The 21,019-nt window shown below is 43.5% G+C and overlaps 1 protein-coding gene and 1 long non-coding RNA gene across 5 annotated transcripts in view; one reads left to right on the forward strand and one right to left on the reverse strand.

Annotated features, from left to right (window-relative positions):
* The window catches only part of LOC140740224 (3',5'-cyclic-AMP phosphodiesterase 4B-like), a 458,171-nt gene that overhangs the window by 285,861 nt on the left and 151,291 nt on the right, over positions 1 to 21,019 (forward strand). Inside the window, exon 1 of one of the 4 annotated variants that reach the window (XM_073069304.1) lies at positions 13,208 to 13,302. The exons of the other annotated variants lie outside the window; for them this stretch is intronic. Coding sequence (XP_072925405.1) covers positions 13,268 to 13,302 — 35 coding nt within the window. The 5' untranslated portion in view covers positions 13,208 to 13,267. Of the gene's footprint in view, positions 1 to 13,207; positions 13,303 to 21,019 lie in introns of those variants that run through there. 4 annotated transcript variants of the gene reach the window in all.
* LOC140740226 (uncharacterized) lies at positions 535 to 20,958 on the reverse strand. Its single transcript, XR_012101813.1, has 3 exons — positions 19,436 to 20,958; positions 3,377 to 3,487; positions 535 to 1,632 (listed from the first exon to the last, which is right to left on the reverse strand). It is a non-coding gene; the product is annotated as an uncharacterized lncRNA (long non-coding RNA).

A 21,019-nucleotide genomic window follows, 5' to 3' on the forward strand; every position in this document is an offset into this window, starting at 1 on the left:
TCAAGCAGCTGACGCAGTTACTTAGAGATAGTTATCTTAAGTAACGATTACCCTCTGAAAAGTGATGCTGCACATATTTCAATCTGAGCCACTTTGCCACAGAGTTTGGGCAGGATCAGGCCAAGACAATGCCATGCCAGTGGACTTAATATATTTCATCCAGGCTGATCCTTTAATTCCAGTTTGTCATTTCAAAGATCTCAGGCATCTTTGCAAGAAAGTTCCAAATTTTTATTGTGTAGGATGAAGTAATTCCTGAAATCAGCTATTATTGGCCTAACTTTAATTCTGGACTCTCCCATAGAAAAAAATATTTCCTTTCACTCTCCTTTCAAATCTGATTATCTTCGAAAGAGCCTCAATCAGATCACCTTTTAATCTTCTAAATCTAGAAATAGTGGAATTCCAAACACAAGAACTCCCCCTTCAAGAGTTGTCTTCAGGAGCAAGGATACTGAGGAGTTTCAAAGTTCAAAATTCCAAATAAAATTTATTATCAATGTTACCTTGAGATTCATTTTCTTAAAGGCATTTACAGAGATTTTATGAAGAACTATACACAAATAGATGAAGACTGATGAACACCAATCAGCAAAAGAAGACAGGCTGCACAAATAAAAATAATACTGAGAGAACATGAGTTCTACAGAGTCCTTGAAAGTGAGTCTGTAGTTTGTAGAATCCGTTCAGAGTAGTGTGAATAAAGTTATCTGCTCTGGTTCAGGGAGCATGATAGATAGATAGATAGATAGATAGATACTTTATTCATCCCCATGGGGAAATTCAACTTTTTTCCAATGTCCCATACACTTGTTGTAGCAAAACTAATTACATACAATACTTAACTCAGCAAAAAATATGATATGCATCTAAATCACTATCTCAAAAAGCATTAATAATAGCTTTTAAAAAGTTCTTAAGCTCTGATAGCTCCAGGGTAATAATTATTCCTGTTGGTGTGGGACCCAAGCCTTCTCTATCTCCAGCCCAAATGGTAGTAGCAAGAAGAGAGCATGGCCTGGATGGTGGTGGTCTTTTATTTTGAATGCTGGATTTTTGTGGCAGCATTCCTTGTAAATGTGCTCCGTGGTGGGGAGGGCTTTGCTTGTGATGGACTGGGCTGCATCCACCACTTCCACAGTCTGTTCTGGCTTGTAAGATAGTGTCCTTCTTCTGTCACTAACGTAGACCCTTTGTATATGGCCTCAAGGTTCTTGGGCCCACCCTGAATGCTGCTTCTCCACCTGGAGCAGTCATGGGTGAGTGATTACCAGGAGTCAGCGAGCATGTTGTTTTTCTTCAGAGAGGCTCTAAGCACATCCTTGAATGTTTTCCTCTCTCCACTTGGTAACGGATTGTTAATGACAGAGCTTGAAATAAGGTATCCATATCAGAAATCTTTGTGTTGAGTTGGTGGCAGAGCCTGGAATGTAAGACTGATGGTAGACACTGATACTGGTCCACTTATCCTTTCAATGAACTCAGAGGATCTTGTGGAGACAGCTTTGTTTCTATTTCTTCAGGACTTTAATATATCTGTTGCAAATCATCGAGATCTCAAGTACACATAGAGAGATGGGGATCGCTGCTTCTTTGTCAGCCATGAATTTGTGATGGGCCTGAGGTCTTGATCTGTAAATAGAGTGGATTAATTGGAGCAGCTGCTTATTTGGGACAACTCTTAAAGAACAAAAATTGATCGAGAAAATAGCCAGGAGTCCCTTCGTTTGTTTGGGGCCACTTAATTGAGACAGGAGACTGTTGCCAAACTATTTCTAACTAGCATCAATTGCATGCATTTGTGTGGCTGTTAGTGCTGTGTGCTTAGAGCAATTTCACTATTTCAGTAAGTTAGAAACTATAAAGAATCTGAAGTTATTGACAATCATATTAAATGTTACAATGGAAATGAAAATTTGAAGGATGCAGTTGTCAATGACATTATATGAAGGTGGTCCATTATTTGCACTAAGTGTCTGCGCTGATTTTGTTCATTCACGGTCAATCAAAAGAACACGGCAGCATTCGCTAGATTAATTTCTCCATCAATAACTATTACAAACTAAATCATAGTTTTATAGTACTCTTGTAGTTTTAGTAGTTCTAATTTGTTCTGTATTTCATTTAAATACATAATTTGTTACTCAGTTAAATGGTAGCTTGTCTTTTTTATAGCTTTTTAACTATTTCCATGAAACTTCAGCTAACTGGGGCAGCCGGTTAATTAGGACAAAATGTACTGGTCCCAATTTGTCCTAATTAATCGGAATCCAATGTATCCTTTTTCTGCAAACAACAAAAAGCTGGGCTGTGTATTGAAGGTAGTGGTGAATTTCATTTTTAATGTTAGTTTTTTTTTTACCAAGAATTGGCCCCCATTATGGAAAGTGGTCCTTGTTTTAAAGAGTCCTTTTTTTGTCAAAGAACAGTCTGATTTCACAGGTAACTCATTATTAAGAATGGGATAAAAGGGCTCTTAGAAGATTGCAATAGGAAAAGAGAGAGTCAGCATGATTGCTTGAAGGGAAAATAATGTAAGAATGAGAGAACTGGGTTTAATATCATTGGTAAATAACATGAAACTTGTTTTGCAGCAGCAGTACAGTGCAAGGCATAAAAATTATTATAAATTAGAAAATAAATAAATAGTGCAAAAAATAAGGAATAATGAAGTGGTATTCATGGGTTCATGGACCATTCAGAAATCTGTTGACAGGGTGGAAGAAGCTGTTCCTAAGTCAGTGAGTGTGGGTCTTCAGTTTTTCAAAAGGCAATTAAAGGACTATGATTGGATGGTTGATGGCTTTGGTGGTAACACATCAAAACAAACGTTTGTTAGTGGTAGGAAACAGAGTTTAGCAATTACTGTAAATGTGAACTGAGTCACGGAAGCTGGTTATTAGAAGTCTTTATTCATCATGACAAGCCGGCATTCTCTTGAAGATCCTCTCATCTGAGTCTCTCCAACTCGAAGTACATCAAGTTTTTATACTTTTGAGAACAAAGGTAATGACAAGTAATTGAATACAATTTCAGTGGCTAGGATGGTATCGCTTAGTTCACTATTTCGAGCCTGACGGTGGTTCAATTGAGTTACGTGTCTATAGTGGGAGACACCTCTGAACGTTGAAAACATATTCACAGGAATGGTCTGAAAGCTTCTGAGGACAGGGAACCCAGACACTCAAAATTAATCTTGTAAGGGTTGTTGGGTACACAGATATCCCAACTATTAATTGATGATCAAACATGTATTTAACACTTTTAATGCACTGGGTGACAGCATCTGATCTCTAAGCTTCCTTGAACTCCGTCACAATGATGCAAAATAACTTAGCGAGAGTTGCCTTTTTATAATGTAGACCAATTGACATACCTCTATTGCCTTATGTTTGGCTGAAGCACATAAGGACATCTCATAATCACATCACTTTGCATACCATATCTCTTGATCAACCAGTCCCCCGCTGTGGATCAGTTGTCTGTACTGTTTAGAAAGGATGGTTTGTTTACAAAGCTGCCTTTTTCAAACTGCTTGCAATTTACATTAAGAATTGAAGAATGGTTCTCGGTTGAATTAATGTCTGTTGTAATCAGCCATAACTTCTGAATCTCTAGCAGGAATGAATAGATTTTTTTTTTACAAACTGTTGCTATTGGGGTAGCACAAGAAACAGTTTGCGTGCTGAGCCATTCACATACTACATTAATGACTGATGGAAAGATAGAATATAACATACATTGGGTTTCTGGTGACTTGGAAGCTTAATATTCTGCGGGCAGAACAGAAGTCTGCAGAAGGATATAGATCAGTTAAGCAAGTAAACAGGTTGGAGGCAGATGTAGTTGCTTTTCTGAGGTTCTTCACTTGACAGAAAAACAGAACAAAGTAATTGTGAAATAGTGAGAATATAATTAATATGGGGAAGGATTTAGGTTTGCTGGTTATAAAATGCAGGAAGTTAGCATGTAGATAGAGTAAGCAATTGGAACACATGTGGTGTGTTGGCCTTTATTGGTAGGAGGTTGCAGAAGAATGGTAAGGAAGATTTGCTACAGGTGTACAAGGCATTGATGGGACTATACGTGGAGGAATTTGTGTAGTTCTGATCTTTACACTTCAGAATAGCTTACACTGGTGTCAGTGCAGCTTAGGCTCCCCAGTTTGGAAGAAGGAAAGAGGTTGTGTAAACACAAGAGATTCTAAAGATGCTGAAAATCTTCAGCAACATGCACAAAATGCTGGAGAAACTCAGCAAGTCAGGCAACACCTCTGGAGGAGAACAACCAGTTGACATTTCAGGCCAAGACCTTTCCACCAGTCCTGATGGAGGGTCTCAGCTCGAAACATTGACTGCTTAGTCCCCTACCTAACTTGCTGAGTTCCTCAAGCGATCTGTACTCACTAGAGCTTTTGAGAACAAAGTGACTCACTGAGTCTATAAGGTTTTGAAAGAAATTGACAAGATGGCTGTTGTGAGGAACTCACCCCATAACTAGGAGGCACTGTCTCAGATTCCTTTGTGCAAAAGATTTGAATAAAATCAAACTCCAATTATCAGGCACCCTTGGGGCTGAGGGGGTGGTGAGTGTTAATAAACCAGTGGATTTTCTAGACCACACTCCGTGGCTACTTTATTAGATACATATTAGATACCTGCTCGTTAAGGCAAATATCTAATTAACCACTCAGTGCATAGAAGTATTTAGACATGGTCAAGAGGTTCAGTTGTTGTTCAGATCCATGGATGACCGCGGAGTTGCGTGCACTGCTGAGGACCCGCGACTCCGCCTTCAGAGCAGGCGACAAGGCAGCTCTAACAACAGCAAGGGCCAAACTGTCCCGAGCCAACAGAAGGGCAAAGTGTGCACACGCCCAGCTAATCCACAGCCACTTCCAGAACAGCGGCGACACGCGGCGCATGTGGAAGGGCATCCAGGACATTACCAATTACAGGACAACATCACCTGACTGTGCAGGTGATGCCTCCCTCCCAGATGTGCTGAATAACTTCTATGCCCGGTTTGAGGCGGAAAATGATGTGGCGGCGAGGAAGTCCACCCCTCCTACAAATGACCAGGTGCTGTGTCTCACTGTGGCCGATGTGAGAAGAACCCTGTGCAGGGTCAACCCACGGAAGGCTACTGGACCAGACAACATCCCTGGTAGAGTGCTCAGAGGATGTGCAGACCAGCTAGTAGATGTTCTCACTGACATCTTCAACATCTCCCTGAGCAGCGCCACCATTCCAACGTGCTTCAAGGCTGCCACCATCGTCCCTGTGCCGAAGAAGTCTTCAATGTCCTGCCTAAATGACTACCATCCCGTTGCACTTGCATCCATCATCATGAAGTGTTTCGAGAGGCTTGTCATGAGGCATTCAAGACCCTGCTGCCCCCCTCACTGGACTCCCTGCAGTTTGCATACCGTCCCAACCGCTCAACAGAGTATGCTAATGCCACCACCCTCCACCTGGCCCTAACCCACCTGGACAAAAAAGACACATACGTTCGGATGCTGTTCATAGACTTCAGTTCAGCATTCAACACAATCATCCCTCAGAAACTGATTGGAAAGCTGAGCCTACTGGGCCTGAACACCTCCCTCTGCAACTGGATCCTAGATTTCCTGACTGGGAGACCTCAGTCAGTCGGGATCAGGAGCAGCATCTCCAAAACCATCACACTGAGCACGGGGGCCCCCCAGGACTGTGTGCTCAGTCCACTGCTGTTCACTTTGCTGACCCACGACTGTGCTGCAACACACAGCTTGAACCATATCATCAAGTTCGCTGATGACACAATGGGTCTCATCAGCAAGAACGACGAGTCAGCTTACAGAGAGGAGGTGCAGCAGCTAATGGACTGGTGCAGAGACAACAACCTGTCTCTTAATGTGAATAAAACAAAAGAGATGGTTGTTGACTTCAGGAGGGCATGGAGCAACTACTCCCCGCTGAACATCGACAGCTCCTCGGTAGAGATCATTAAGAGCAGCAAATTTCTTGGTGTTCACCTGGCAGAGAATCTCACCTGGTCCCTCAACACCAGTTCCATAGCAAAGAAAGTCCAGCAGCATCTCTACTTTCTGCAAAGGCTGTGAGGAAAGTCCATCTCCCACCCCCCATCCTCATGACATTCTACAGGGGTTGTATTGAGAGCATCCTGAGCAGCTGCATCACTGCCTGGTTCGGAAATTGCACTATCTCGGATCACAAGACCCTGCAGTGGATAGTGAGGTCAGCTGAGAAGATCATCGGGGTCTCTCTTCCCGCCATCACGGACATTTACACTACACGCTGCATCCACAAAGCAAACAGCATTACAAAGGATCCCACGCACCCCTCATACAAACTCTTCTCCCTCCTGCCGTCTGGGAAAAGTCTCCGAAGTATTCAGGCTGTCACGACCAGACTATGTAACAGTTTCTTCCCCCAAGCTATCAGACTCCTCAATACCCGAAGCCTGGACTGACACCTTGCCCTATTGTCCTGTTTATTATTTATTGTAATGCCTGCACTGTTTTTGTGCACTTTACACGGTCCTGTGTAGGTCTGTAGTCTAGTGTAGCTTTCTCTGTGTTGTTTTTTTTAAGTAATTCAGTCTAGTTTTTGTACTGTGTCATGTAACACCATGGTCCTGAAAAACATTGTCTCATTTTTACTGTGTACTGTACCAGTTATGGTTGAAATGACAATAAAAGTGACTTGACTTGAGATCAAATGGGGAAGAAATGTCATCTAGGCAACCTTAGCCATGGAGTGATTGTTGGTGCCAGACGGGGTGGTTTGAGTATCTCAACAGCTGCTGATCTGCTGGGACTTCCATGCACAACTGTCTCTAGAGTTTACAGAGAATGGTGTGAAAAACAAAAAAAAACATCCAGAGAGTGGCAGTTCTGTGGGCAAAAATGCCTTGTTGATGAGAGAGGTCAGAGGAGAACGGCCAGACTGGTTCAACATCACCGAGAGAGACAATAACACAAATAACCATGTATTACAACAGCAGTGTGCAGAAGAGCATCTCTAAATGCACAACATTTTGAGTCTTGAAGTGGATGGGTTACACAGCAGAAGACATGAACCTACACTGTGGCAACTTAAACCGTAAGACCATAAAATATAGGAGCAGAATTTGGCCATTTGGCCCATCGAGTCTGCTCTGCTATTTCATCATGGCTGATCCATTTTCCCTCTCAGCTCCAATCTCCTGCCTTCACCCCATAACCCTTCATGCCTAGACTAAACAAGAATCTATCAACCTCTGCCTTAAATAAACTTGAAGACTTGGCTTTCATAGCTGCCTGTTGTAACAAACTCCACTGATTCACCACTCTCTGGCTAAAGAAATTTCTCCTCATCTCCATTCTAAAAGGACATACCTCTATTCTCAGGCAGAGTCCTCTGGTCTTATACTCTCCCACTAAAGGAAACATCCACTTTATCAAGGCCTTTCAACATTCAATAGGCTTCAAGACGTTACCTCTCATTCTTCCGACTTCTAGTGAATACAGGCCCAGAGCCATCAAACGCTTTTTATATGACAAGCCATTCAATCCTGGAATCATTTTTGAGAGCCTCGTTTGAAACCTCTCCAGTGTCAGCACATACCCAAAACTGCTCACAGTACTCCAAGTGAAGCCTCACCAGTGCCTTATAAAGCCTCAACATTACATACTTGCTTTTATATTTTATTCCTCTTGAAATGAATGCTAACATTGCATTTGTCTTCCTCACCACTGACTCAACTTGCACATTAACCTTTAGGGAATCCTGCACAAGGACTCCCAAGTCCCTTTGTGCCTCAGATTCCATTTAGAAAATAGTCTGTCCTTTTATTTTTTCTAACCAGTGTGCATGACCATACACTTTCTGACACTGTGTTCCATCTTCCACTTCTTTACCCATTCTCCTAATCTGTCTAAGTTCTTCTGCAGCCTCTCTACTTCCTCAAAACTACCTGACCTTCCACCTATCTTTGTATTGTCTGAAACTTTGCCACAAAGCCATCAATTTTGTCATCAAAGTCATTGACATACAATGTAAAAAGAAGCAGTCGCAACACAGACCCTACTCAGTGGCCACTTTATTAGGGTACCTCCTGTAACTTACATGAGGTACTTAATAAAATGGCCACTGAGTGTACTTGCTGTATCTCAGGTGCTATATTAAAGGAGGCTGTTGTGAGGCTCATTCTTCACTCACAGTATGGGTTGTGACACAGCGTGTGCAATGAATGTGTGAGATCCAGCCTGCATTTTCACCCCTCGTCCGAATCCCATGTGGTGAAGCAGCATTGCCCCATGGGAAGTAAGGCCAAGGATGAATCCAGGTGCAGGGCAGAGTGAGGTGCAGGACAGCAAGAGGACCAGGTCACAGCAGAACAGAAAAAGGACTGAGAGCAGTGAATTCCACGCAGAGTGAAATTTAGACAGAGGAGCCCTGGCAAAGAGTGAGGCAGGGAATTCCAGAGAACTGGGTCTAGAGCAAGAGATCATCAGCCTGGAGGGAAAAATCAGCCAGAGAGTGTACCCCTATAATGTAAAGAACAGCTACATTGCCTTCATTTCAAAATTTCTTTTTCATTGCCTTCTCCAGTTCTACGTTTGTGAAACGCAGCGAGGGACTGCAGCTAGATTCTGTCTGATTGTAACTATTTAGTCCTTGTTTCATGGAAGGACCTCTAGAAAAGATCAGTCATTGAAAGAGTTTAATTACTGACTCCTAAAATTATTGGGCACAGTGCAAACAGTTCCTGTTCTTGTTTGTGCTGACTTTTGTAGGCTTTTATCAAGTGCCCCTTCCCTGACCCTCCTACCTCTGCTGACTTGGATTCCCCAGAGAAACCCTAATGTGTGGTCAGAACCCAGGGAACAGTTCCAGCGCAAACATCTGGCCTTTGGATGCGTTGACGGACAACCCCATTTCTACAGAATTACTTAATGTTTTATTCAGTCACAACCCAGTCTAAATAAAATACTGCCATGAAACTGTGTTGTGATGTAGGATATATGATTCATAAGCAATATGTAAATTCTCCTAATATTACAACAATATTTCAGGTGTTTAATCAAATAAATATTACAATATGAATACTCTCCTATAATGAGTTCTCTTAATGTCGCTGTCTCCCTGTGATTTACTTGTTTGTAAGACTTATATGTCTTTCTCCATTTTCTATCTCTCTCTCACACACACTCTCTCTCTCACTCACATCCTCTGTATCTCTCACGCATACACACATTCTCTCTCTCTCTCACACACACACACACTATTTTATCTCTCTCCCTTTCTCATCTTTCTCTTTTGAAATTTTGCTACCCAGTACTGTCTCTGTCCACTTTGTGTGAATTATCTCTCTTGATCCTAATCCCCCTTTCCCCTCAGATACTCATTTCTCTCTTTCCTTCTCACTCCTTCTGCCTCTCTTTTTTCTGTTCCTTTCGTTCCCTCCATCACAGTCTCTTTTTTTTTCAATTAGCAAGTTCCCGGCATCTCTTCACTCACACACACACACACACACACACACAATCAACACATTTTTCTCTTCCTCACTCTCTCTACGTCTTTGTTTCTATATTTACCTTACCCTCTCCCCATTTGTGTTTGCTCACCACCTTTCAATGCATACCTCACTCTTGCTGCTTCTCCATTTTTTTCTGTTGCCCCAACTCTTCTCTACCTCCATAGTTTTTATTTTCCTCCCATGCCTTCTGTACCTGCCACTATATCTCTCCCTCTCTCTATTTTCCATTTTCCCTGTCCTTTCTCTCCTCCTACCAAGTGCATTTCTCTGCCTCCACCTCTCTGTCTGCTAACATCCCTCATATTTCTCTTGCTCTCTTTCTCTCTCTTCCCCCACCGTCTTTTTTTTCGCTTGAATGAATTAAACATTAATTAGTTTTGACCTTCAAGGACCCTCAGCTGAGGAAGTTGTTAATGTGGGTGACTAATGGTGCGGGCTTGCTGTCAGATGCTCACTTCTGCTAATCTGCACTCCTGCCCCACTCTCTGCCACAACTAATCAACCGGCAGATCCACCAAATCGTTATATAATAAACACATGAAGCCAAGCCACTTTTATGTATTTATTGAAATCCCTGCCACATTTCTTAATTGACGTAATTTACTGACACAGTACACATTCTGAAAAAGCAGTTTGTGGAAAAAAACAGGTTAGATTGTAGCACAGTACAATGATTGCCCTGCTTTATGGCTCACTGCACTCTGGGGCCACCTCTCCTTTGGAGTTTACTGCTGCTGACATTGTCTTGGCCTTGCTTTCACTTTGGACTCACTACCTTCTGGGTCTTGCTCTACCTTACCGTTACCTCATTTTCACCATTAGGCTGTCACTTCTCATCAGCCATTCAATCATGGCCGATTTATTTTCCCTCTCAACCTCATTCTCCTTCCTTCACCCTGTAAATGTCTGCTTTAATTATACCCAGTGACTGTGGCCTCCATAGTCTCCTGTGGCAATGAATTCCATAGATTCACCACCCTCTAGCTAAAGAATTCCTCCTCAACTCTGTCCTAAGAGGCCATTCTTCTAATCTGAGGCTCTGGTCCTAGACTCTCCCACTGTTTGGAAACATCCAATATATCTATGTCTTTAAATATTCAGTAGGTTTCAATGAGATAGCCCCTAATTTTTCTAAACTTCATTGAGTACAGACACAGAGCCATCAAACACTTATATGACACTCATTCATTCCTGGTATCAATCTTGTAAACCTCTTCTGGACCCTCTCCAATGCCAGCACATCCTTTCTCAAATAAGGGCCCAAAACTGCTCACAGTACAGTATCCAAATGCAATCTGATCAAAACCTTATAAAGCCTTAACATTACAACCTTGATTTCATATTTTAGCCCTCTCAAAATGAATGCTAACGCTAAAAGTCCTTTGCAGACTTCCTGCTCCCTCAACACTGCCTCCCATCAACATATCTTTGCATTATCTTTGTTTCTCTCTGAACATAGCTCCGCCTGTTCCTTGGTTAACTCTCGAAATTACATTTGGCCTCCTTACTACAGACTAAACCTGCAAGTTAACATTTAGGGAATCCTGCACTAGGACTCCCAAGTCCCTTTGCAACTCCGATTTCTGAATTTACTTCCCATTTATAAATTAGTCAATGCCTTTATTCTTTCTACCAAAGTGCATGACTATGCATATCCTTCACTACATTCCATCTGCCACCTCTCTGCCCATTCTCCTGATGTATCCAAGTCCTTCTGCAAACTCCCAGCATCCTCAATAACACCTGCCCTTCCACCTATCCAGGCACAGCTCAAACGCCTTCTAAAAATTTACTGATGATTCAACCATTGTTGCAGAATCTCAGATGAAGATGAGAAGGCATACAGGAGTGAGATATACCAGCTGGTTGAGTGGTGTTGCAGCAACAACCTTGCACTCAACGTCATAAGACCAAAGAGCTGATTGTGGACTTCAGGAAGGGCAAGACAAGGGAATATGAACGAAGCCTCATAGAGGGATCAGAAGTAGAGAGAGTGAGCAATTTCAAGTTCCTGGGTGTTAAGATCTGAGGATCTAACCTGGTCCCAATATATTGATGCAACTACAAAGAAGGCAAGACAAATATATTTCATTTGGAGTTTGAGAAGATTTAGTTTGTCACCTAAAACACTTGAATCCTCCTACAGATGTACCATGGAGAGCATTCTGACAGGATGTCTGGTATAGGGGCAGCAATTGCACAGGATCGAGAGAAGCCACAGAAAATTGTAAAATTAGTCACCTCCATCTTGGATACTAGCCTCCAAACTACACAAGACATCTTGAAGGAGCGATGTGTCAGAAAGGTGGCCTCCATTATTAAGGATCTCCATCACCCAGAACATACCCTCTTCTCATTGTTACTGTCAGGAATGAGGTACAGAAGCCTGAAGGCACACACTCAGCAATTCCGGAACAGCTTCTTCCTCTCTACCATCAGATTCCTAAATGGAATTGGACCCATGAACAGCACCTCACTTTTGTATATATTATTTCTGTTTCTGCACTATTTTAATCTAACTATGTAATAGACATATATATACTTATTGTAATTGAATGACTATCATTTTTTTTCAGTATTATCATTTTTGCCTTGTACTGCTACCACTAAGATAACAAATCTCATAATATATGCAAGTAATATTAAACTTGATTCTCTTGTATCATCTTTGTGGCTTGTTTTTCTTTGAACAGTGTTCCACTTGTTCCTTAATTCACTCTGGAGCTCACTGCTCTGTAGATCTTGCTCCATCCTGGGCCTTTCTCTGTCCTAGTTCTCCCTACTCTGTAGATTTTGCTCCATTCTGGAGCTCACTGCTCTGTAGATTTTGCTCCATCCTGGGCCTTGCTCCATTCTGGAGCTCACTGCTCTGTAGATCTTGCTCCATCCTGGGCCTTGCTCTATCCTGGGTCTCACTGCTGTGTAGATGGATGTGTGTATGTATGTAGAATCCTGGGCAAGCTCAGAAAGTAAGAAGCAGAAATCTCTTCCCTTATCCTTTAGATTCACTCAAACTCTATCTCACATTCTTTCAGCCATACATTTTCACTTACCCCAACTCTTTTACAGTCCCTCACACACACTTACCCTCACCCTCCCTCACATCATTTAATTCATTCCCACGTTTCACATATTCTTACCCAGACACACATCCACTTGCTCGGACCAATTTCCATACATACCCTTAGACATCCACTCTTACTCAGATAACTATATTCACTTGGCCACATTCACTAAAGCACAGACACATATTCTCACTCTCGGGGACCCTTGCACATTCTTGCATACATGTTTGGATTCTCTCACCCACTCATAATCATCGGACCCAGTCTAACACAGCTCTAGAGCACTGCCTGGTAGAATGGAAAATGTGTTGTGATTTGATCTCAGTATTCTTTTAAGCAGGTATTGTGAGGATGACAGGGGCCGCGCACAGTCACCATTGAAAAACGACAGGCGTTCAGGTTAAATCACCTCAATCAAAATACATTAGATATATCCTTTCTGCATTGTCCATTGAGTTGTTTGTGATTCCAAGGTTCCTGCAAAGATTTTTGAAGGACGGCATTTTTCTCTGAGAGATTTATTTTATCTATTGATGGATGAGTCATCATGTTGCAGGCTCCATCTGGGCTCGGGAGTGCTGCAAGGGACGAGGTGCTTCATTTAATGCTGAATCAAAGGGATTGCAAAGGATGTGATTGTTGCTGAGGACCAAGGACGCCAGGACCTTTGTTGAAGGATGGTGGGAGTGGGAGGCGAGAGGGAAGGAGAGAGGTAGGAATTTCTTATTCTTTTCTAAGGTTGAGAGTTGCAGGCACAGCCAGCATTCATCACCATAACTAATTGTCAACAAGGCTTGTTAGTCACGGGTAGAGCCCCGTTTGATGTGTGGGGTCCTCCTGGAATAATTTTGCCTCCCCTCCAATCACTCAACCTCGCAGAAATCCACAGCCAGTGTTAACCAGTGATCACAGAAACGATGGTTGAATATGTTCGCTGTCAGTCATTGCAAGCCCTTGTAATTGCACTCCAGAAATTTGACTACTCCATTAAGTCAACTATACCACCCCCCCCCCCCCCCGGGGTGTAGGGAAAAGTGGGAATTTGACAGGTTTAGCATCCACTTATCTCATAGTCATAGAGAAGCAGAGCACAGAAACAGGCCCTTTGGCCCATCTAGTCCATGACAAAGCCATTTAAACTGCCTACTCCTATCGACCTACACCGGGCCCATAGCCCTCCATACCCCTACCATCCATGTACCTATCCAAGCTTTGCTTAAATGTTGAAATTGAGCTCGTGAGCACCTCTTGTGCTGGTAGCTCGTTCCTCACCCTAATGACCCTCCGAGTGAAGATGGTTCCCCTCATGTTCCCCTTAAACTTTTCACCTTTCACCCTTAGCCCATGACCTCTGGCTGTAGTCCCACCCAACCTCAGTGGAAAAAGCCTGCTTGCATTTACCCTATCTATACCCCTCATAACTTTGTATACCCTTATCAAATCCCCCCTCAATCTTCTACGATCTAAAGAATGAAGTTCTAACCTATTGAATCTTTCCTTATAACTCAGGTCTTTCAGACCCGGCTACATCTTTGTAAATTTTCTCTGTACTTTTTTCAACCTTGTTTACATCTTTCCTGTTGGTAGGTGACCAGAACTGCACACAATACTCCAAATTAGGCCTCACCGCCATTTTATACAACTTCAACATAACGTCCCATCTCCTGTACTGTACTCATAAATTGATTTATGAAGGCCATTGTGCCCAAAGCTTTGTTTATGACCCCATCAACATTTGACACCATTTTCAATGAATTATGGACCTGTATTCCCAGATCTCTTTGTTCTACCACACTCCTTAGTACCCTACTGTTCACTGGGTAAGACCTACCCTGACTGGTCCTACCAAAATGCAGGACCTTGCACTTGTCTGCATTAAATTCCATCCGTCATTTTTCAGCCCATTTTTCCAGCTGATGCAGATCCCTCTACAAGCCATGATAGACTTCCTTTCTGTCTACTACATCCCAGTCTTGGTGTCATCTGCAAATTTGCTGATCCAGTTAACTACATTATCATCCAGATTTTTGATACAGATGACAAACGACAAAGGATTCAGCACTGATTCCTGTGATACACCACTACTCACAGGCCTCCAGTCAGTGAGGCAACCGTTTACTACCACTCTCTGGATTCTTAATGGAAATTTATACACTAGTAATATATTAGTTGTTTCTATGCCAAAACCTAGGCTGGTGAGGTATCCACAATACCCGCCAAAAGAACATCGGCAGGTATCCTGACCTCTGCAAGAGACTGGCAGCTGTTGGTGGACCTCGAAAGGCAGCTGAGGTTCCCCGACCATATCGCAGCCACCACCCTGCGACCACACGTTGTCCTTGTGTCTGAGTTTACAAAGCAGGTGGTGATGCTGGAGCTGACAGTCCCATGGGAAGATCACTTGGAAGAGGCCTTTGAAAGGAAGCTCTCTAAGTATGCAGGGCTGGTCAGCAACTGCCAGCAGGCTGGATGGAGAGCGAGGTGTCTCCCAGTGGAAGTTGGTTGTAGGGGATTCGCAGCCCGTTCCTTAGCCAGAGCCTACAGCAATTTGGGCATCGAGGGAGAGAGGAAGAGAAGAGCCATCCGCAGTACCACTGATGCGGAAGAGAGGGCCTCAAGGTGGCTGTGGCTCAAGAGAGGGGAGCCATGGAGTCATGTGTAGCTAGCCATCTGGACACAGGCTGGGGTCTGATCAGCCCCGGCTGGGTCACCTGGAGAAGGGTGTACGATGTTGAAAGACCCAAAACACCCGATGATTCCTGGAACATCACTGATGATGTGTCCAGAAGCATCAGTAGATGTATGCACACAGCTGTGCTCATGCTAGGAACTGTTCCAGAATTGGGGCACTACTAGTACCTGGCTCTGAGTGAGACCAATCCTGCCCAGGAGGATGTGTGAGTATCTAGAACCAAGGGCATGGTTTCAGTATAAAGGGTCACCAGGTAGGACAGAGATGAATAACTACTGCTCTCAGAGAGTGGTAAATCACTGCAATGCTCCGCCCAAGTGCGCTGTGCCCGTATGGTTAAGATCTTCCAGCACACCTGTCAAAATGCGAAAAAATGGCTTGGTAACAAGATGGCTGCAAAGAATTTAATTGCTCAGAATCATTTTTGGAAACAAGCATTGCTGGATTTGGTTTCTAGGCATAAGCTGCACCAGATGTCAGTGGAAAAATCCTTGAGGGACAGTAGCAATCGTGTCATCAAGTTTAATTTTACAGAGAAGGACTGAGAACAATCATAAGGGTATTTTTAATTGGAGGGGTGAACTTCATTGGAACGAGAGGTGGGTCCCTGTATTCGTAGCTAGAAATGCAACAGAATGATGAGATACATTTCAGGTAAAACCCTGGGCACGTTCCAATGAGGGGAAAAGGCAGGGAACCAACATCAGCGTTCCACGGGTGACAGGCAAGAGAAACAATGTGATGACAGACAAGAGTGTATGTATGACACGTGTCGGGTGACTAATTCCACTGAGAACCAGGCTGAATATAGTTAGCTGAGAGGGAAAGTGTGAGGGAGATTAAGGCAGAGTATGGGGATCAAAACTAATATAATATAAAACATTAACATAAAGAGTAACCCAAAAATATCCCCCAGGCATGTGAATATTAGGCAGATAATTAGAAGAGTCATGGGACCAATTAGGAACAGCCACAGTAATTTATGCTTCAGACCCCTGAGTGCTGATGAACTGCCATGGTGTTGATTAAAGTGGAAGAAGCAGAATTTAATGGATGTGCTGAAGATTTATGAGGAATATCTATTAGAAAGGCCGGCCTTGCCTAAACTAAATAAGTCATGTGATCGGGATAGGACGCATCCCAGCTTGTTGAAGGAAGCAGAATGGAGATTGGAGGAGTTGCCATGTTCTTTCACTCTTAGTCGAGTTTGAGGAGATGCCAGAGGTCGGGTAAATGTCACGCCCTTTTTAGAAAGAGGTGTCAGAATATGCCTTAGAAATTACAGGCCAGTCTGTGGTGGCAAAGAATCTAAATATTATCATGGGCGCCATGGTGGCGTAGCAGTTAACACAACACTATCAGGGTGTCAGAGTTCCGAGTTCAGTTCTGACATAATCTGTAAGGAGTTTGTACGTCCTCCCTGTGGAATGTGTGTATTTTCTCCCGGTGCTCCGGTTTCCTCCCATAGTCCAAAGGCACACCGGCTAGCGGGTTAATTGGTCATTGTAAATTGTCTTACTGCCCCTTACACCACTGGTGTTTAGGGCAGCAGTGAAAGTCCTCCATCTCTGCCGGTGTTCAGGGCTTCCTTCATCATATCGGTAGCTTCCTCTCGGTTTTCACTACTGTCAGTCACACACAAGTCCCGGGACGAGACTCAGGAATACCGTCGCATTCAGATGCAGAAGGATTCTTCACTGCTGTCTCTGTAACAGTTTTGTTTCACCAGTGAAGGTTGTTACCCCTGAGATGAACCCCTGAACCTGGAGGATCAGTGGACCTCTCTTAGTCTGGCCTCTACTCTTTGACCTGCTAGGTGTGGGCAACCCTACCAAGAGCCAAAGCATAAAGCCCTGACTCCAGCCAACACAGCTGTCCAGGTCATTGAGGCACGCAAGCCTCCAAACCCTACAACAAGGTTGTGGTTCTCTCGGAGGGTACCATGATTAGGCTAGGGTGAAATCAGGGGTTGCTGGGTGGGGTGGCACAAAGGGTCAGAAGGGCCTGTTACACACTGCATCTCAATCAATAAATAATGAAATAAGATCACAGAGTGAAAAGATAAACACTTGGAATAGTTTGAGCTAATCAATGAGAAGCAGTGTGGATTAATGCAGATGTGAATTTGCTGAAGGGGTTAATATTGTGCATGACTGACTATACTGCAAAGGGCAGAATTAGATGATGTTGTACTTGAGTGTGTCTAATGATTGTTGTGACGAGTCTGGTGTGGTAGTGTAGTGGGTAGTGCTTGTTGCTCTTTCAGTTTCTACCACTGGGTAGCTGTCTCACAAAAAGGAGAACTGAGTGTGTAAGTTTTCCCTGCCAGTACATAGCCTCACCAACATCAAGCCTCGCAGTGCCTCCTCCCTGGGAACGGAACTCCTTTTGGAATCAGGCTGATCTACAGAGGATGGAGAGGAGGCCTGTCCCCTGCACACGTAGCACGCAGGCTCATCGGTGTGAGGACACACCCTGCTGTTCGTGCACCAGCTCCCCAGCTGTGGATAAGTAGCCCCACTGCCTTGTGGGCAGCCTCAGGAGAGGCAAAGGGTACAGGAGTAAACCCAGACACAAGATCTGGACTGGAGCCCCTAAGGTGGCCGGTCATCATTGAGCATTGCTCCGGTAGCTCCCGCGGCCAAGCTGGTGCCAAACGTACTGCTTTGCTTTCCTTTGGCCTACACCAGAGAGGCCGAGAGGGGGATCTTGACAACTGGGCATCCCAGGACCTCCATGCCTTGTCTCCCAGGCTTTCCATTGTCCTTCGAGACAGACGAATGCCACCGGCACTTGAGATAGTACATTGTGATTTTAAAAAAACACAAAAGAATGAATGTCCCACAAAAAGGGAAAATATACCACAAAGTGAGTACACGGCAGAAAAGTGAACATGTATTGACAGATGATATATGGTACTGAGGGCGACTATGCAACAGGAGAACACCGTACAATGAACATTGTGCAGGAGAATGAACATGAGGTACAGGTAAATCTATGGCTAGCATGCTGGATGTGTTTCAGGTAGGAGAATATACAGTGGAAGATTGGATATACTGCAGAGAGCTGGATTGAGCTGTAAGAGGCTGAATGTACTACTAACAGTAAATGTGGTGCAGGGAGAGTGAACATACTGCCAGGGGGTTAAAATATAGTGGAGACAGAATGTAGAACACGGAAATCTACAGCACATTGCAGGCCTTTTGGCCCACAGTGTTGTGCCGGCTGTGTAAACTAGTGTATATTCTGCAGGCAGATCAACCTTCTGCATGGAGGGGGCATTGGGAACAGATGGATGAACATACCACAGGATGAGAGGTCTTGACCCCAAAACATCGTGTGTCCATTTCCCTCCACAGATGCTGCCTGACCCACTCTTAGCAGTAATGTTGTTTATAATGCAAAACAAATGACATATTGAATGGAGTTTGAATAAGCTTGATATGCTGCAGGATAGAGCCTTAGACAGGTGGAGAATATTTATAATGCAGGGAGGATAAAACTACTGAAAGTGACTGCCCATGACTCAGTGTGGCATTTGAGTTTGACACAAAGAACTCCAGTGAAGCTGAAGTTATTGTTTATCAATGCACCATTAGTGGATGTCACTTCTATTTCCACCATCTGTGATATTCTGCCTTTCATAGTTCCAAAATCTACTTTTGCTTCTTTCTTTAACTGCCCTTATTCATGTTCCTTGACCCCACCAAAATCAGCAAAGTTATCAGGACAATCTGGGTCCCCACCCTAGCACTGCTGTTGCCATACTTTTAATATTACACATGCACTATTTTACACGTGACTCAGCATTGCATGGGCAACAGTGAGAAAGCCACCTTCAGTAAGCAGCACGTGTCTAGGGTTGTATGATTTGGGTTGAGCCAAACGGGAAAGTTGGGATGTTCTGATAAGGGAATGGAGATTATGGTGACTACTGTGCAAATGCTGCCCCATGCAAAGTTATCACTCACCAGGATATAACAGACCTTACACTGGCATAAAATTGAAGTGGAAGTATATTTTAGATATTTCAAATTTAACAAACAGTTAATGGACAAAAGAAAAAGCGCCCATTACAGTTAAACCAGTCTAAATGTGCACATGAACGTTGGAGCGCATTTCTGGAGTGGCCAGGATGTGTCACTTTGATTACTTGTGCGCTGAACCCACGTTCTGCATGTAGGGGAACCAACCACAGTTTGAACTTCTCTCGAAGACCATCTCGAACGAACTGGCTAACTCAGGAGTATTGGCATTCCCTCCTTGGAGCCATTGATCTGTACGAAGCACTTCTTACAACGGCGCCTGTCCTTCGAGCGGCATTCAGCAAGTGTCTTCCCTTGTGCTCCGCTTTGTACCTCCTGACAACAAAGAACCAAAACCAGCCCACTGTCCTTCAGAAATTTGATCCTGCCCAGCTCTCCCAAATTGTTCCATGACATCACACTGGAATGAATGTTACAGCACATTACCATGATAAACCCACTCAGCTGACACAACATTCCAAAGCTGAGCAAACGGCTTAGAAACCAAAACACTGGTCTATGAAGCTTAATTAATAGAACACACTGTGTTTAGCAGAAAAGTAGCTGAAACAAAATACCTACCAGCATAGCAGTAGGAATACAATAAAGCATGTTCTTAACAAGGACATTACACATGTACCAAGATAAACTCAGTGGCTGTTGTGCATTTCAGTAGTATTTGAGAAATCTTGTAAGTATATTGTTTGATTGAGCATTCCTGTTTGTTTAAATAATTCATTACAGGTTAATATGTAAAAATAAATGAACTGCATACGTCAGACGCTACCATGTCATATATGCGCTTCTCGCTAAAAGTAAAAATGAAGTACATGACTTATCTCCCAGCAGTTAGTTTTTATGTTTTGGAGCTACAGTGGCCATTTTGCTAGGTACACTTTCTCATTAATGTAAATATCTAATCAGCCAATTAGGTAGCAAAAACTCGATGCATAAAAGCATGCAAACACGGTCAAGGGGTTCATTTGGGCCCACGAAGCACAGTGATCCTGTTGCGACTGTGTGGATTCGGATAGAGGGTTTCAGTCAAGGATTGTGGGTAGAGGTGTCTGGAAGCGAAGAGGAAGATGGAGGCAGTGAATGGGAGGTGGTACTGGGTGATAAGAGTTGTGTGGAGGAAGGCGAATGGCAGGTTTCTGAGGAACGGTAAAATAAGGGGAGAATTGAGGATTGTAGTGGCTTGTCAACCAGTGACAAAGGCAGTAGACAGAGTTCAGTTGTTGTTCAGACCAAACATCAGAATGGGGAAGCGACAATAGCCATGGATTGTTTATTGCAGACCGGGTTGTTTGACCGCTGATCTCCTGGGATTTTCATGCTCAATGGTCTCCAGGGTTTACAGAGAATGGAGTAAAGGCAAAGACATCCAGAGAGCGGTAGTTCTGTGGGCGAAAATGCCTGTTGATTAGAGAGGTCAGGGAGATTGCTCAGACTGATTCAAGCCGGCAGTAACTCAGCTCACCGTGCGTTACAATGGTGATGTGCAGAAGAGCATCTCTGAACACACAACACATTGAATCCTGAAGTGGATGAGCCACAGGAGCGGAAAGGCCACACCAGGTTCCACTGCATTACCTAATAAAGTGGCTACTGAGCGTACAGTGAAAAACTTGTCTTACATACCATTTATAGAGATCAGATCGTTACACAGTGCACTGAGGTTAAAGTAAGGTTAAAACAATACAGAATAAAGT

The sequence above is a fragment of the Hemitrygon akajei genome, chromosome 16, assembly GCF_048418815.1.
Source record: "Hemitrygon akajei chromosome 16, sHemAka1.3, whole genome shotgun sequence".
Classification (NCBI taxonomy): domain Eukaryota; kingdom Metazoa; phylum Chordata; class Chondrichthyes; order Myliobatiformes; family Dasyatidae; genus Hemitrygon; species Hemitrygon akajei.